The sequence below is a fragment of the Canis lupus genome, chromosome 25 (assembly GCF_048164855.1).
Source record: "Canis lupus baileyi chromosome 25, mCanLup2.hap1, whole genome shotgun sequence".
NCBI lineage: Eukaryota > Metazoa > Chordata > Mammalia > Carnivora > Canidae > Canis > Canis lupus.
The window spans coordinates 45,080,383-45,097,998 of record NC_132862.1 but is presented as its reverse complement, the minus strand read 5'-3'; the positions used below and the strand labels follow the sequence as shown (position 1 = coordinate 45,097,998).

Here is a 17,616-nt window from a genome sequence, read left to right as displayed (position 1 = left end):
TGGATAAATACTCAGTAGTGCAATTGCTGGGTCATAGGGTAGCTCTATTTTTAACTTCTTGAGGAACCTCCATACTGTTTTCCCGAGTGGCTGCACCAGCTTGTATTCCCACTAACAGCGTAAGGGGGCTCCCCATCCTCTGGATCCTCACCAACATCTGTTGTTTCCTGAATTGTTCATGTTAGTCATTCTGACTGATGTGAGGTGGTATTTCATTGTGGTTTTGATTTGTACTTCTCTGATGATGAGTGATGTGCACTTTTTCATGTGTCTGTTGGCCATGTATAGTTCTTCTTCGGAGAAATGACTGCTCATGTCTTCTGCCCATTTCTTGACTGGATTTTTAAATTTTTGGTTATAGAGTTTGATAAGTTCTTTATAGGTTTTGGATACTAGCCCTTTCTCTGATATGTCATTTGCAAATATCTTCTTCCATTCTGTAGGCTGCCTTTTAGTTTTGTTGATTGTTTCCCTTTTGTTTGTGCAAAAGCTTTTTATCTTGATGTGTTCCAATAGCTCATTTTTGCTTTTGTTTCTCTTGCCTTTGGAGATGTGTCTAGCAAGAAGTTGCTGTGGATGGGGTCACAGAGGTTGCAGCCAGTGTTCTTCTCTGGGATTTTGATGGATTCCTGTCTCACATTTAGGTCTTTCATCTATTATGAGTTTATTTTTATGTATGGTGTAAGAAAGTAGTCCAGTTTCATTCTTCTGCATGTGGCTGTCCAGTTTTCTCAGCACCACTTGTTAAAGAGATGGTCTTTTTTCCACTGGATATTCTTTCATTCTTTGTCGAAGATTAGCTGACCATAGAGTTGAGGGTCCATTTCTGGGTTCTCTCCTGTTCCATTGATCTATGTGTCTGTTTTTGTGCCAATACCATACTGTCTTGATGATCACACCTCTGTAATACAGCTTGAAGTCTGGAATTGTGATACCTCCAGCTTTGGTTTTCTTTTTCAACATTCCTTTTGCTATTTGGGGTCTTTTCTGGTTCCATACAAATTTTACGATTGTTTGTTCCAGCTCTTTGAAAAATGTTGAAGGGGCATTTTGATAGTGATTGCATTGAATATGTAGATTGTTTTGGTAGCATAGACATTTAAATAATATCTGTTCTTCCAATCCATGAGCATAGAATGTTTTTCCATTTCTTTATCTTTTCCTCAATTTCTTTCATAAGTACTGTTTAGTCTTCAGAGTATGGATCCTTTACCTCTTTGAGTAGGTTTATTCCTAGGTATATGGTTTTGGGTGCAACTGTAAAAGGGATAGATTCCTTGGTTTCTCTTTCTTCTGCTTCATTATTAGTGTATAGAAATGCAACTGATTTCTGTGCATTGATTTTATATCCTGCCACTTTGCTGAATACCTGTAACAGTTCTAGCAATTTTTAGGTGGAGTCTTTGGGGTTTTCTACATAGAGTATCAAGTCACCTGCTAAGAGTGAAAATTTGGCTTCTTTGCCAATTTGGATGCCTTTTATTTCTTTTTGTTGTCTGATTGATGAAGCTAGGATTTCCTGTACCATGTTGAACAACAATAGTGAGAGTGGACATCCCTGATGTGTTCCTGACCTTAGGAAAAAAGATCTAAGTTTTCCTCTTTGAGAATATTTGCTGTGGGTTTTTAATATATGGCTTTTATGATATTGAGGTATGTTCCCTCTATCCCTACACTACAGAATTTTTATCAAGAAAGGATGCTGTATTTTGTCAAATGCTTTTTCTGAATCTATTCAAAAGATCATATGGTTCTTGTCCTTCCTTTTATTTTATTTTATTTTTTTCCTTCCTTTTATTAATGCGTTGTGTCACATTGACTGATTTGTGGATGTTGAACTACTTTTGCAGCCCAGGAATACATCTCTCTTGGTTTTGGTGAGTAATCCTTTTAATGTACTGTTAGATACTATTAGCTAGGATCTTCGTGAGAATTTTTGCATCCATGTTCATCAGGGACATTGGTTTGTAATTTTTTTTTTTTTTGGTGGGGGCTTTGTCTGATTTTGGGATCAAGGTAATGCTGGCCTCATAGAATGAGTTTGGAAATTGTCCTTCCATTTCTATTTTTTTTTGAAACGGCTTCAGAATAATAGGTATTAGTTCTTTTTAAAATGGTTTTTAGAATTCTGCTGAGAAGCCATCTGGCCCTGGACTTTTGTTTGTTTGGGAGGTTTCTGATTACTGATTTAATTTCTTTGCTGGTTATGGGCTTGTTAAGGTTTTCTATTTCTTCCTGTTTCAGTTTTGGTAGTTTTTATGTTTCTAGGAATACATCTACTTCTTCCAGATTCCCTAATTTGTTGGCATATAATTGCTCATAATATTATTTTATAATTGTTTGTATTTCTTAAGTGTTGGTTGTGATCTCTCCTCTTTCATTTATGTTTTTATTTGGGTCCTTTCTCTCTCTTTTAAAAAAAAATAAGTCTTGCTAGGATTTATCAATTTTCTTAATTTCTAGTTTTGTTGATATGTTCTATAGTTTTTCAAAATCTCTATATCATTGATTTCTGCCGTAATCTTTATTATTTATCTTCTTTTGCTGGATTTAGGCTTTGTTTGCTGTTCTTTTCCAGCTCCTTTTGGTGTAAGGTTAGGTTGTGTATTTGAGACCTTTCCTGTTTCTTGAGAAAGGCTTGTATTGCTGTATACTTCCCTCTTAGGACTCCCTTTGCTGCATCCCAAAGCTTCTGAATTGTTGTGTTTTCATTTTCATTTGTTTCCATGTATTTTTAAAAAAAATTTTCCTTTAATTTCTTGGTTGACTCATTCGTTCTTTAGTAGGATGCTCTTTAACCTCCATGTATTTGTCTTCTCTCCAAATTTTTAAAAAAGATTTTATTTATTTATTTATGAGAGACAGAGATAGAGAGAGAGAGAGGCAGAGACACAGGAAGAGGGAGAAGCAGGCTCCTTGCAGGGAGCGCAACGTGGGACTCAATTCCAGGTCCCCAGGACCACGCCCTGGGCCAAAGGCAGTGCTAAACGACTGAGCCACCCGGGCTGCCCCCTTCCAATTTTTTTCTTGTGATTGAGTTCAAATTTTAAAGCATCATGGTCTGAAAATATACATGGTATAATCTCAATCTTTTGGTACCAGTTAAGACCTGATTTGTGACCCAGTATGTGATCTCTTCTGAAGAATGTTCCATGTGCACTCAAGAAGAATGTGAGTACTTTGCTTTAGTGTGAAATATTCTGAATATATATACGAAGTCCACCTGGTCCAGTGTGTCATTCAAAGCCCTTGATTCTTTGTTGATCTGCTTAGATTATCTATCCATTGCTGTGAGTATGGTGTTAAAGTCCCTTACTATTATTGTATTATTATCAATGTGTTTCTTTAATTTTGTTATTAATTGATTTATATAATTGCTCCCAAGTTAGGAGCATAAATATTTACCATTCTTAGTTTTTTTTTTTTTTTTTTTGTTAGAGAGATCCTTTTATTATAGTAGAGTGTCCTTCTTCATCTCTTATTACAGTCTTTGGTTTAAAATCTAGTTTGTCTGATATAAAGATTGCTACTCTAGTTTTCTTTTGATGTCTATTAGCATGATAAATGGTTCTCCACCCTCTCACTTTCAATCTGGAGGTGTCTTTGAGTCTAGAATGAGTCACTTATAGATAGCATATTGATAGGTCTTGTTTCTTTTTTTTTTCAATCTAATCTGATGCCCTGTATCTTTTGATTGGAGCATTTAGTCCATTTACACTCAGAGTAAGTACTGAAAGATCTGAGTTTTAGTGCCATTTACCTGTAAAGTTGTTGTTTCTGTAGATTGTCTCTGTTCCTTTCTGGTCTTTGTTACTTTTGGGCTCTCTATTCATTCAGAGGATCCCTTTCAATATTTCTTGCAGGGCTGGTTTAGTATTCACTAATACTAAATGCTTCAGCTTTTGTTTGTCCTAGAAACTCTTGATCTCTCCTTCTATTCTGAATGATAGCCTTGCTGAATAAACTATTATTTGTTGCATTTTTTCCCCATTTAGCACAATGAATATATCATGCCAGTCCTTTCTGGCTTGCCAGGTCTCTGTGGACAGGTCTGCTGCCAACCTTATGTTTCTACTCTTGTAGGTTAAGAACCTTCTGTCCTGAGCTGCTTTCAAGACTTTCTCTTTATCTCTTAAGTTTGCAAGCTTCATTATTTATTATATGTCGAGGTGTTGATCTATTTTTATTGATTTTGAGGGGGGTTTTCTGTGCCTCCTGGACTCATGCTTGTTTCTTTCCCCAGATTAGGGAAGTTAAAATTATTCTCATTTTTAAAAATTCTTTTTTCTTTTTGGGGTTCTGACTGAGTGATTTCCACTGTTCTGTCTTCCAGATTGCTGATCCATTCTTCTGTATCATCTAATCTGCTGTTGATTCCTAGTGTATTTTTCAATTCAATTATTGTATTCTTCAGCTCTGTAATTCCTGTTTGGTACTTTCTTATATTTTCTAACTTTTTGTTGTAGGTCTTACTGTGTTCCTCCATTCTTCTCCTGAGTTTGGTGAGCATCTTCATGACCATTACTTTGAACTCTACTTTGCCTGGTAAGTGACCTATCTCTATTTTGTCAGGGTTTTTTCCCCCTGGGGTTTTATCTTGTTCTTTCATTTAGAACCTATTCTTCTGTATCCTCATTTTGTTTGACTTTCAAGGTTAGTCTCTACAACTTAGGTGGAATAGTCACCTCTCTCAATCTTAAGGGGTAGCCTTATGTAGTAATGTCCCCTGTGTACATTGCATATGCCTGGAAGTTTTGGCTGGCTGGCTGGCTGGCTGGAGCTGAAGCCAGCATGGTGTGGGGGAGTCCAGGGGTACACTATACCTGGACAACCCTGATGGGGTTGGCTGGAGCTGGAGCAGGCACTGGCTAGAAGTTCTAGGGGTGCACTGAGACCAGAAGCCACGTTGGTGGGGTGGTTGGAGCTGGGCGGGCATGGATGGAGAGCTATCTGGGGGTTAGCTGGTATGGGCCAAGGGCCTGGGGCTCGCTGGAGTAACCCTGGCAGGCCAACCAGAGTGCCTGGGCCCTGCTCCCATCTGCACTATCAAGGTGGAAGGGAATGTAAACAATGGTGCTTATTGGGACCTTCAACCTGGAGAGAGTTCCAGTAGTTCCCCTTCCCTTGCCATTTAGTGGATGTGAGTGGATTTCATTCATTTATAGTCTTATTGCCCTTTAAGCCACTATTTTTCTGGTGTCCCAGGGTGGGTGAGTCTGGGTTTATGGCCAGTGCTATCTTTTCTCACTGCAAATTATCACACTGGTTCGGGGTGTGAGAGGGGTGTTTTCCCATGGTTACCATGTTTTCATCTTTCCTGCTATTCCTCTGTGTGGCCCCTCTAATCTTTGTTGTATAGAAGTTGTTCAATCAGCTCTCAGTTCTTCAGGATGAATTGCTCCATATGTGGGTGTAGATTTGGTGTGTTCTTGGGAGGAGGTGAGTTCAGAGTCTTCCTATGCCAGCGTCTTGGGCCGTCTCCTTCGGCTTTTGTTTCTCCTTAGTTCAGCAACGTAACTTGAACTATTTTTAGTTTTTTTAAAGATTAGCTCATTTTTAAAAACATGTATCTTGCTGGTCTGGTTCTTGTTTTCCTTCATTTTAGATGTTTCTGTTATTTTCTGGAAGGATTTAACTGAGAAAAGGCACTTACTTCTCTGATGGATTATTTTTCCACACATCGGTATCTTTCTTATTTTACAAACAAAGAAGCTGAAGTAAAGAGAGAATAAATGACTTATCACATTTTAAACAAGCTTCAACAGCTGAATCTGAGGCAGGTGGTCTTTTGACCACACTCTACAAAACACTGTAATAAGCTAGAAGCTCTTGGAGAACAATCATATCTTCTTAGGTACATTCTTTATACCTTTTTCCACAGAGTGGTTCAGAAATAATTATCTGTTATAGGACAGCAGATTATCCCAGTCAAGGCTGCTGCTAGCCCATAGGGTATCTTTGTGCAAAGCAGAAGTCATCCTTTCAGGTAAACACAGCCTTGAGGGAGCATGGTCCAACTAGCAGGGCACAAATGAAATTTTAAACCCACACCTGTTGGCTGGCCGAACACCTTGATGCAGACACAGCCTGTACAATAGTATGTGATGACCCTGACCATCGTCACCATTTGCCAATATGACCCCTTTCTGACAGTTAAAACAAAGTTAAGCATTTGAGAGACCCACACAGTCAGTAAAATTCCATTTATATGGGGCTTAGCTCTGCTTTACGTAACATTCATCACTGTTTTAATTCTAAAGCTTTGACTTCAAGATATCACCTCGAATAATTTCTAGACATTAATGGAAGGCTAGAATTAAAAATAAATAAGCTAGAGACCAGAAGGCCATTCAAAGACCAAAGGAAACATGAGTAAGCTAGGCCTCTTCAACATCCCTGGATGTAAAGATTATCACTGAACCACTCCTCTGATCCTACACAGAATGGGAAGATCATGGGAGCACTTTGCAAGCTGTTTGGTTAGTCTTCTTGATTTTCTGAGTGGCTCTCCCAGTGACCCTCAGATGATGCTTACCTTCTGTTTTGATCCTCAGGGCTGTCCGGACCAGGGCAAACAGGGTGGCATTGAACATGACCGTCCCATCACTGTTCAGAGGCATGTTCATGGAGACTAGACGCTGGAGGGGAAGTGGAGACAAAGCTGGTGATTACAGCAAACAGTTCTCAAAGGACCCACAGAACCACAATGGCAGGAGAATGCTGGGATGGAGCCTTGAAACTTGTGTGCATGTGTCAGAAGCAGGCAGGGGTTTGAGGCATGGGTCACTAAAATGTATTTAAAACCTATTCTGGGGAGGATGTCAGCTCTGCCACAAATCTCAGCTCTTCCACACAGAGTGAGGGAGGAATAATATTTGTTCTTATTACATCATTGCTTCCACAAAAGGATGTTTAGCCCACCCAAACCTCTCCTTAGTTCAAATGTCTACTCAGGCATATGGGTGTGCTCTCTACTGGCAACAAAGAACAGCTGCATGCCAGGCACTTGCTGAGAGCCCACCTGCCAGCCAGCATTCATCCAAAGCCCTGGTAAGACAGTATCATAAGAATACTGTCATATCATAAGGATAAGACAGTAATGGTAGGTTTGCATGCAGGAGACAGTAATGGCAGGTTTGCATGCAGGATGCAGTGCATCCTCTTTTCTGTATACTGAAAAATATACCTCTGCATCAAGCTGGGCCAAAAGCTTGTTGACTGGTTAGGATTGGATTGCCCTTTTCCATCCTTTCTCACCACCCTAAATTGCTGCCATTGATAGTGCCCTGGTGTGGGACCCTCAATGCACACCAGAGTAATTATGAGAAAGAGCACCATCAAAGTCATTCTGACGTTTGCTCTCAAGATGTGGTCAAAGATGTTACTTATTAGATCACATGGTGTCCTCCTGTTAATCATAGTGCCAAGAGGAGTTATAATTTTCCTGACTGAATGGATCTTCTTGTCTCTCACAGACATTGTGAATTATGGTGCGGTCACTGGGAAGCTGAACATCCAGTTGCTAGCTGTCCAGGCCCATCTGGAGGCCATGATGGATGCACTATCACCTCATGCAGGACACACTTGTCCCTGCTTTTTTTTTCCATTGTGCTTTGACTTTCCATTTGTGCTTTTTCCCCCTCATATCTTCTATAACCTTGGAAATCTTCTAAAATCTTTTTTGGAACAAAGTGGAGATATAAATGAGAAAAAACTGAGTAAAACAAAGCACAATTCAATTTTCCATTTTCCATGAATGGATTATCCACAGTTGAATTTTTGTATCTATGCTTCTATACAGCTCTCTGACCTCACTTTCCCCAACCCCTTTCAGCTCATTGTTATTCCAACAGGGATTACAGAATGGTGGAAATGGGAATTAAAATAAGAGGGAATAGAGGAGGAATAATACTCTCCAGCAACTGTAGGGCTATCTGGCTGGGATTACTGTGAGGTAAGGGAGGTGCCTGGGCACACAATTTAAGGGAGTGCTCACTCTCAGGATCATGTGAGGACCACACGAGCAAGAGTTGGGTCTAAAGAGTCTAGGATGCTTGTCTTTTACTTTTATGGGGTCATGGACTCGCTTAGAAATCTGATGAACATGACAGATCCTCTCTCTGGTATAATTTGTGAGTGTTTCAGGGATTTTGTACACAGTTTTAGGGCTTTTGAGGTCCCTGAAGCTGAAGCATGGACTCTTTAATAGCCCTCTGATCCCAGTAAGAGAACTCCTAATCCATCCATCCTTGGCTGGACGTCTTCCAGGATGCCTAGGTGGTACAGACTGATGGGACTGCACATGTGGCTCACTGGGTCAAGAGGCATTCACTTCAGTTTTCCTTTATACAATCTGAGGACTTACTGTTGGAAGGAACCTTAAAATATAATCTGGTTCAAGCTCATTTCTTTAATACATAAGTATTGTCTTCATTCCCTTAAAGGATCAATGGCCTGACCACGGTCACAAGACAAATAGGCTTCTTCCCTCCCTTGTTTTCTCTTTTTCTCCCGTGAACCCAGGTCATCTCTTACTTTGCAAGCCACACGGTGAGGGCACAGCTTCCCAAAACCCAGTGGGGGCTGAATCCGCCGGAGCAGGGTCACTACATCTAGGTGTTTGATTCGACCCCTAAAAGAGAGAGGAGAGGAGAGAAAGATCCATCAGAGGGCCATGGTCTCAGCGAGCAGCCCAGGACGTATGTACCAGGCTCTCCATAGCTGTTGCCCTATTGGTCAAACTCGGTACAGAGTTGCAGAATTGCATGGTAAAACCCCAAAACCAGTATATACATGTTTAGATTTTGATGAGCAATTTTCCACCAGGGCCGTGTTCAAGAAAGGGACTTTGAGTAGTGCAATTAGACTCTCACATATACTTGCTGCTGCAATCTAACCATGTGACCAAGAGGCATTTATTAACTGTTAATCAAATGTGATTGTATCCTTGAATCCGAGGTGAGAATAGAGTTGAGATCTACTTGACTCTAAACATTTTCACTTGAATACTTACTAGGATTTCCCATCCTTCTGTTCAACTGAAAATAGTTACATTCTTGACTTAGCCAAAGATGCTTGGCCTGTTATTGCTGGACCTTGACTCTTGACCCTGGGGTCTGGTGTTGTTCAGTGTTTCTAACTGGTCCACCCAATGCTAACCTGTGTTGAACCTCTTCTATAGGTATGGTCCTCTGGGCTTTGGAAATCAGTGTTTCCCTCTAGGAACTTACTTGGCTTCAGGATCATACTCTGCCCAGATTCTTTTAAATTCATCCAGATGATGGGGACCAAGAATTGACCAGTCCCTTGTCAGGTAGTCAAAGTTATCCATGATGACAGCTACAAAGAGGTTAATGATCTGCAGAGAACAGAGATATGATGAGTTTCTTGCCACCTGAATCCATTTTGCCAGCTGGTGCCATGCATGGTAGAAGCCACATTTCTAAAGACCAGCTATATTCATCATTTAAAACACCAGCCCCTGGAACTTGGGTCTCTTTGGTATGAATCTGACACAGCTCTCCTCAGAATGATGTGGAATGAACCCCACATGTGGGCTGGACAGCTTCCCTCATACTAAACTGCTGGGCAGTTTGTCCCCTAAGGACGGGGGCAGCTTTCTCCACCACTCTTCCTCACACTGCTCATCAAAGTGTCAAAAACATATGGGTTGCCTCTAGGCCTCTACACACATCCCTTTCTGTCCCCTGGGACAATGCCACCATGACAAGAGCCAAGAATGCATAAGAAAGATGCTGGTTGGGCTCACTCTGGCCCAGGGCTTTGTGTCCTTGTCTACTGATTGGACATTGCTACTAACTGAGTCTTTCCAAGTCTGTTTCTCTGACTGCAAGATGCAGAGATAGAGGGTGTAGGCTGCCTTGAACTGCATACTCATGACATGTGGGCTGTTCAGTCCCACCTCAGCTTACCAGGAAGGCACAGAGCATGTAGAAGCTGATGAAGTAGAAGACTGCGAAGCTGCTGCCACAGGGTGTTTCACCTTCTGTGCTGTTGCTGGGCTCCGACTCGGGGGCACACTTCTTTCCTGGCATGCAGGCCAGCATGATGTCCTGCCATGCCTCCCCTGTGGCACACCTAGGGGAGAGCAGTGAGAGGGTCTACCACCCGTGGGGCCCATCTCATATCTCTGGATCTTTCCCTCACCCCTTGCCCCATCCTCCTTTCCCAGAGGGAACTTCTAAATTGAATTTGGTGTTTATCATTCCCTGAATGCTCTGGTACATTCACTAAATATGAAAATACATGGCATCGTTTTGAATGTTTTAAAACTTTCCATAAATGGTAACAAACTATCTGTTCTGAAAAATCCCTCTGTTTGTAATTCATGTTAAGTTTTGGAGATTTTCCCATTAGCCTCTAGTTCCTCCATCTTAATGGCCAGATAGCAGTATATTCTATGTATATACCATTTTTAAAAACCTGCCATCTTGTTAAAGGTTCCTCTTTTTCTTTTCTCTTTTGCTATTACAAAGAACCCTGCAATCAACATGCAGGTCCATGCCTTGGATATCTGCTTAGAAAGTGGAATTGCCAGGTGAAGCCGACATGTCTTCACTTTCACTTGGTATTGCTGATTCTCCAAGGGTTTGTGCAATTTATGTTCTGGTCGTCACTGTGGGACAAATGCCATTGCTCTGCAGACCTATCAACTTTTTTCCAGTTTTACTGAGGTATATGGTGAATAAAATTGTAAGATATTTAAAGTGTCCATCATGACAATTTGAGTTGTGGAGGGATTCTTCCCACCTAGTTAACAGATCCTCAGACCTTCCTTATCTTAGAGCTGGAAGTGTGTGCCCTTCTACCAACTTCTCCCTATCCCCACTGCATCCAGCTCCTGGCAATTCCTTTTCTACTTTCTGATTCAATGAGTTTAGACTTGTCAACTCTTTGTATTAGTTAATCTTAAAAAATGTTGCTCATATGATGGATGTGAAATTATATTTCATTGCTGTCTTAATTTAGGTTTAAATGATTAATAGGTTAAGAATTTTTATCTTCTGTGAACTGCATTTTCATATTTTTGTCTGTTTGTCTCATGGGTTATTTGTCTTCTTGTTCATTGTGAGTTTTAAAATATATTTTTTCTATTAATACTTTGTGAGTTACATGTGTAGTAAGTACTTTCTTCCAACCTATGGCTTGTCTACAGCCTTATTTACAGTGAAGCTTATTTATTTTGAATGTATATTTTATTTTAAGATTTATCTATTTATTTTAGAGAGAGAGAGAGAAAGTGAGCGAGCTGGGGGAGGGGTAAAGGGAGAGAGAGAATCTCAAGCAGACTTCCCACTGAGTAGGGAGCCCAACAGGGGGCTCCATCCTATGACCCTGAGATCATGACCTGAGCTGAAATCAAGAATTGGACATTTAACTAACTGAGGCATGCAGGTGCCCCTGATTGATCTAACTTTTAAATTTCACTGCTTTTTGCCATCTTGTTTAAAGAAGTCTTTCCTTAGTCTCGGTGATAAAGATATTCTCCTATATGTTCTAAAACTTCTAAGATTTTGTTTTATATAATAACCCATTAATCTGAAATTTGTTTTTGTGTTCAATATAAGGTAGAAATATGCTTTATCTTTTCCTGTTTAGATAACCAATGTTCTTAATACAATTTATTGAATAGTTCATCTTTATCTACTGATTTGGAATATCCCTTCTGACATAAATTATATTTCCATAGATGTGTGAGTCTCATGATAGCCTTTTCATTCTCTTCTGTAGGTTTGTCTATGTTGGTACCAATGGACCACATTGTCTTAATCACTATAGTTCTATATTAAGTCTTGCTCTCTTATAAACAGTGGGTCCTTCCAGCTTATTGTTTTTCAAAATTGTCTTGGCTATTCATTTTCCTTTTTTCTTATACAGATACATTAGAATCAGCTCATGTTAGATGAATAATCTCACTGTGAGTCTTATTGGAATGGCATAGATTAACTTGGAGAATATGATATTTTTGTAACATTATGTCTCCCAGACATGAACATGGCACATCTCTCCATTTAGTTAGGCCTTATTAATGTCTTTTAAGAAATTTTTATAATTCCCCCATGTATATATTTTTTAGATTATTTCTAGGTATCTTACTTAAACAAAATGTTGCTATTATAAGCAGTACACTCAAGAAGCTATATTTCCTGTAAAGGCATACAATTGACTTTATATATAGAAGTTTGCTGAATTCTCATAGCTCTACAGTTTCTCTTGTGTAGTTTACATAGGCAATTAATTTTTTAAAAAGGGTTTATTTTCTTTTTCATGTAGTAAAATACACATAACAAAATTTACCATCTTAACTATTTTTAAGTATTTAGTTTAGTGGTATTAAATATATTCACATTGTTGTACAGCCATCACCAGCATCCATATCCATGGTTCTTTTCATCTTGTAAAATTGAAACTCTGCCTATTAACTGATAACTCCCCATTCTCCTCTACCCCTCGGCCCTGGCAACCACCACTCTACTTTATGTATTACAATTTTGACTAAGGACCTCATATAAGTGGAATCACATAGTATTAGTCTTTTGTGATGGGTTTATTTCACTTAGCATAATGTTCTTGAGTTTCAATCATGTTGTAGCATACTGCAGAATTTCCTTCCTTTTTCAAGGTTGAATAATATTTCATTATATGTATATACCACATTCTGCTTATCTATTCATCTGTCAATGGGCACTTGGGTTGCTTCCACATTTTGCCCATTGTGAATAATGCTGTTATGAACAGGAGTATATAAATATTTCTTCTAGATCTTGCATTCAATTGTTTGGGATATATACCCAGAAATGGAATTGATGGATCATATGGTAATTTTATTTTTAATTTTTTGAGGAACTATCATACTGTTTTCCACAATGGCTATGCCTTTTCATATCCCACTACCAGGACATAAAGATTCCAACTGCTCCACATCCTTGCCAACACTTGTTGTTTTCTGTTTTATTTTATTTTATTTTATTTTTTTGATAGTAGTAGCCCTTCTAATGAATATGAGTTTATCTTACTATAGTTTTGATTTACATTTCCCTTATGATTAGTGATGTTGAGCTTCTTTTCATGTGCTCATTGGCCATTCATATATCTTCTTTGGAGAAATGTCTATTCAAGTCTTTTACCCAGTTTTAAAAAAAGATTTATTTATTTATTTGAGAGAGAGAGTGAGAGAGAAAGAGACAGTGGTGGGGAGGGGCAGAGGGAGAGGGAAAGAGAGAATTCTAAGTAGATTCCCTGCTGAGCATGGAGTCTGATTTGGAGCTTGATCCCAAGACTCTGAGATCGGGACCTAAACCAAAACCAAGAACTTAGAAGTTTTTGAGGACTAAAACTTTGACTACCTTTTCAATTTCTATTGTGGTTAATTAAAAAAAATTCTTTTGAAGACAATTTTGTATTTATATTTTCCTCTTTTGTTGTTTTTATTGAAGTTCGATTTGCCAACATATAGTATAACACCCAGTGCTCATCCCATTAAGTGCCCTCCTCAGTGCCCATCACTCAGTTACCCCAATCCCCCACCCACCTCCCCTTCCGCTATCCTTTGTTCATTTCCCAGAGTTAGGAGTCTCTTATGGTTTGTCCCCCTCTCTCATTTTCCCACTAATTTTCTCTCCTTTCCCCTATAATCCCTTTCACTATTTCTTATATTCCCCATATGAGTGAAACCATATGTATATTTTCCTATATAAAGTCATCTACTTCTAGATTCTCACTTATATTGGCATAAATTTGTTCATAATATTTTATCATTTTAAAAATCTCTTCCACATCTGTGATTGTGTTACATTTCTTATTTCTGATGTTGTGTATTTTTTAAAAAATTGGATTTGATGAAAGTTTGTCTATTTATTGGTCTTTTCAAAGATTTAGTTTTAGGGTTTACTGCTAAATATTTTTAAATATTTTATTAATTTCTGCTTGTATTTTAATAAGTGTGTTCTTTCATACTTTGGGGTTATCTTTTTTTTTTTTTTTTTTTTTTTTTTTTTTTACTTTGGGGTTATCTTACTATTCTTTTTCCAGCCATTATTAGTTTGGTTATTATAGATTTTGCAAAATAAATTTTGGCTTTGAAATTTTCTTTGGTATTCATTAGTGCAACATGTAAATTTAAGATGTGCTTCTTTCATTCTTTCATTTCTAAGATGTATATCAGTTATGAATTATTTAGAACAGTGACTCAAGCATTTAAGTGTATAGATTTTGGAGGGAGTATTGTTTTTGTGGTTAATTTCTAATTTTTGCAGTACTGAAGTTAGAGAAATTTTAGAATCTATTGAATTCTTCTTTGTGACTTAAATCTTGGCTAATTTTTGTGAATGTTTCTGGGTGTTTAAAAAGGATATATTTTTTTCCACTTATTGAGTACAAATTGACTTAAATTTGTCAATTGTATTTTTAGGTATTCTTTACCTTTTCTTTTATTTTGTTCTACTTGCTCTGTCATTTTTTTACATGTCTCCATTATGTGTTTTCATTTTTTCCTTACCATTATATTAGTCTCACTGATATATTTCCAAACTATATTGTTAGACTCATGTAGTTTTATGATTTTTTTTTTTAGTTTTATGATTGTTATATAATCTTGGTAGAATATACCTTTTATCAATATCAAATATCCCTCTTTGTCTTGTTTAATGCCTTTCACCTGGAATTTTATTTCTTCTGATATTGTTATTACTATTCTTATGTTTTTGGAAGCATTGTCAGAGACACAGGCAGAGGGAGAAGCCGGCTCCATGCAGGGAGCCCGACGTGGGCCTCCATCCGGGGTCTCCAGGATCACGCCCTGGGCCGAAGGCGGCGCTAAACCGCTGAGCCACTCAGGCTGCCCTACAGCTAGATTTCTTAAAGCCAACAACATGAGAGTGTCTATCTTTTAATAGAGAAATTGAGCTTTCAGTGATTAATAATCACTAAAATCACTTTGGAATAATCACTTTGTTTTTATTCCTGCCATCTTGTTTTATTTTCTAATTTTCTTTTTCTCCCTCATCCTTCTCCCTTCCTTCTTTTGTCTTTCCTTCTTTTTGCAGAATTACTAAGGTTTTCCTTGTTGATTTTTTTTTTTTTAGTCTAGTGATTTGGAATGTAATTTAATTTCTGTTTCTCTAATGGCTGGCCTTCAAATATTGAACATATCTACACACTTTCTGTTTGCTGTGTATGGACTTGAACGATATCTGTTTCCTTTCCACAAATAAGAGAAGAATGTCAGCACGCTTTCATGTTTTTCATTCTTCCACTATCTCATTCTTCCTATCTTGTTGAGATAATATGAGATTTCACTTTCAAATTGCTATCAAGGTTTTGGACATTTTCCCTTAATAGTTACTTTTTTTTTTTTTTAAGATTTTATTTATTTATTCATGAGAGACACAGAGAGAGGCAGAGACACAGGCAGAGGGAGAAGCAGGCTCCCGTGGGGCAGCCTGTTGTGGGACTTGATCCCAGGATCCTGGGATCATGACCCGAGCCAAAGGCAGACGCTCAACCACTGAGCTAGCCAGGTACCCCAACATTTACTATTTTTTTGTTAAAACATTTATTTAAAAAGTTTTCAACCATATACAAATGTAGAAAGTACAAAGATACCCTACGTACCCATTACTCAATCTTAACAACCATAGATATTTTGCTGTGTATTTCATTTATCTCTCTGACAACTCCCCTCTCCCCTTTTGGCTGGGGCATTTTATTTTATTTTAGTTTGGTTTAATTTAGCTTAGTTCTTTTGCTCTCTCACCTTTTAGAAAACTTGAAAGAGGAAGGGTGCCAGTGTGGGGGGTCCCTACTCAGTGGGGAGTTTGCTTCTCTATTTCTCCCTCTCCCTCTGCCCCTCTCCCTGCGCACACGCACTCTCCCTCTCTTTCTCTAAAATGAATAAATAAGTCTTTAAAAAAATTGAGAATTGACATACAATTATACATTAGCTTCAGGTGTACAACATAGTGATTCAACAAATCTATATATTATGCTCTGCTTACCGTGAGTAGAGCACCATCTGTCACCATACAACACTATTACAGTACCACTGACTATATTCCCTATTCTGTACCTTTTATCTCCATGATGGAATACTTTAAAGCAAATCCTGCACCTCATGTAATATCATTATATCAACCCTAAATACGCATCTCAAAAATAAAACAATACATTTTATATAACCACAATGTAATTATACTTAAAAATCAACAAAAATTTTTAATAACTAATACCTGTCTTAACAGTTATTTAGACTTAATGTAAGGTTCACAATTTCTTTGCTCATAACTCATAACTATAAGCTTTATGGCTTCTTTACTAATATGATTATTCTGAGATTAATTTCTCATTCTGTGGAAATGCATTCTTGTGTAGTTGTTTCAGATGTTTATGTGAGGGAGTAAACTTTCTGGATTCTTACACTTTTGGAATCAATTTTGCTTTGTTACTTGAATGCCAATTAGGTTGTACTACAGGTCAAAAAATAGTTTCTTCATAATACTGCATACATGATTTGTATTCTAGTATGTACTTTTGCTAGTGAGAAATCTAATGAAAATTGGCATTTTTGAAAATAATTCTCTTTTTTCTCTTTGGACACTTGTAGGCTATTTTCTTTATTTTTGGTATTCTAAAACTTCCTTATACTATGTCTGATTAAGGGGCTTTTTGATAACCTATTCTGTACTTAGTAGGCCATTTCAACCTGAAAGCTCATATCTTTATTTGAATTTTTTGATCATTCCTTCATTTCATTCTCTACATTTGTTCTGTTGTTTTTACCTAAACTTGTATTAGAAAGATGGGATTTTCAGTTCTATCCCCCATGCACTAATTTTTATTTTATATTTTCAATCTTCTTGTCCTTTTGGTTGTGTACTAGACAACCCTAGGTTTGATCCTTCAGCTCATTATTTCATTCTTCAGCTGTGCTCATTTTCTGAATATTTCAACAATGATGTTCTTCTGAGTTCTCTCTTTCATTTGTTCTAATTAATGGCTTCTCCTCCTCCCTTTTAATTTAATAGATGTGGTATGCTCTGAAATCTCTTTAAAGATATGAATTATATTTATTTTCAAATCTTTTGACTTTATATATTCTTTTTCTTCCTCATGTATTCATCCATCTGCTAATAGAGCATAGTGCCTTTCTGTATTGGTATTCATTTTCCCTGAATTACTTTGGGATTGTTATTAACCATTCTTTGGACTGAGAACCCAATTCACATCTCTGTGGCTCAAGTTCTCATTACAGATCTTCTCTGCGCATCATGGAATAAAGAGAACGTGTGCTGCCACATGAGGTGGGCAGGGAGCATCTCTTTGAGGGTGAGGTTCCTTGGGGGGACCTACTCTCCTTCTCAGGCCCCAAAGCCCAGAGGTGTGATGTCAAGTGCTGCTGCTTTCAGCTTGTGAGCATTAGCAACTGTTTTCCAAAGACAGATCCTTGAGGAGCCAGCCTCGTGATGACTCCAGGTCTCTCCTGAGCCTTTTACCTATTGATCCTGGAACTGCTCTCACTTCTTCTATAGACCATGCATTGTTAGAGATATGTTTTCCTCAGATCTTGTTCCTTTGTCTATTGAATCCCAACTGATTTCT

At 38.1% G+C, this 17,616-nt stretch overlaps 1 protein-coding gene across 41 annotated transcripts in view; it reads right to left on the bottom strand.

The window, feature by feature from the left end:
- CACNA1C (calcium voltage-gated channel subunit alpha1 C) overlaps nucleotides 1-17,616 on the bottom strand; it is a 746,185-nt gene that overhangs the window by 31,450 nt on the left and 697,119 nt on the right. For all 41 annotated transcript variants that reach the window (XM_072799571.1, XM_072799575.1, XM_072799573.1 and 38 more), the window contains 4 exons: nucleotides 9,933-10,098; nucleotides 9,231-9,358; nucleotides 8,536-8,632; nucleotides 6,536-6,638 (listed from right to left, as the gene is read on the bottom strand). In XM_072799571.1, the coding sequence (XP_072655672.1) occupies nucleotides 6,536-6,638; nucleotides 8,536-8,632; nucleotides 9,231-9,358; nucleotides 9,933-10,098 (494 nt within the window). The remainder of the gene's footprint in view (nucleotides 1-6,535; nucleotides 6,639-8,535; nucleotides 8,633-9,230; nucleotides 9,359-9,932; nucleotides 10,099-17,616) is intronic.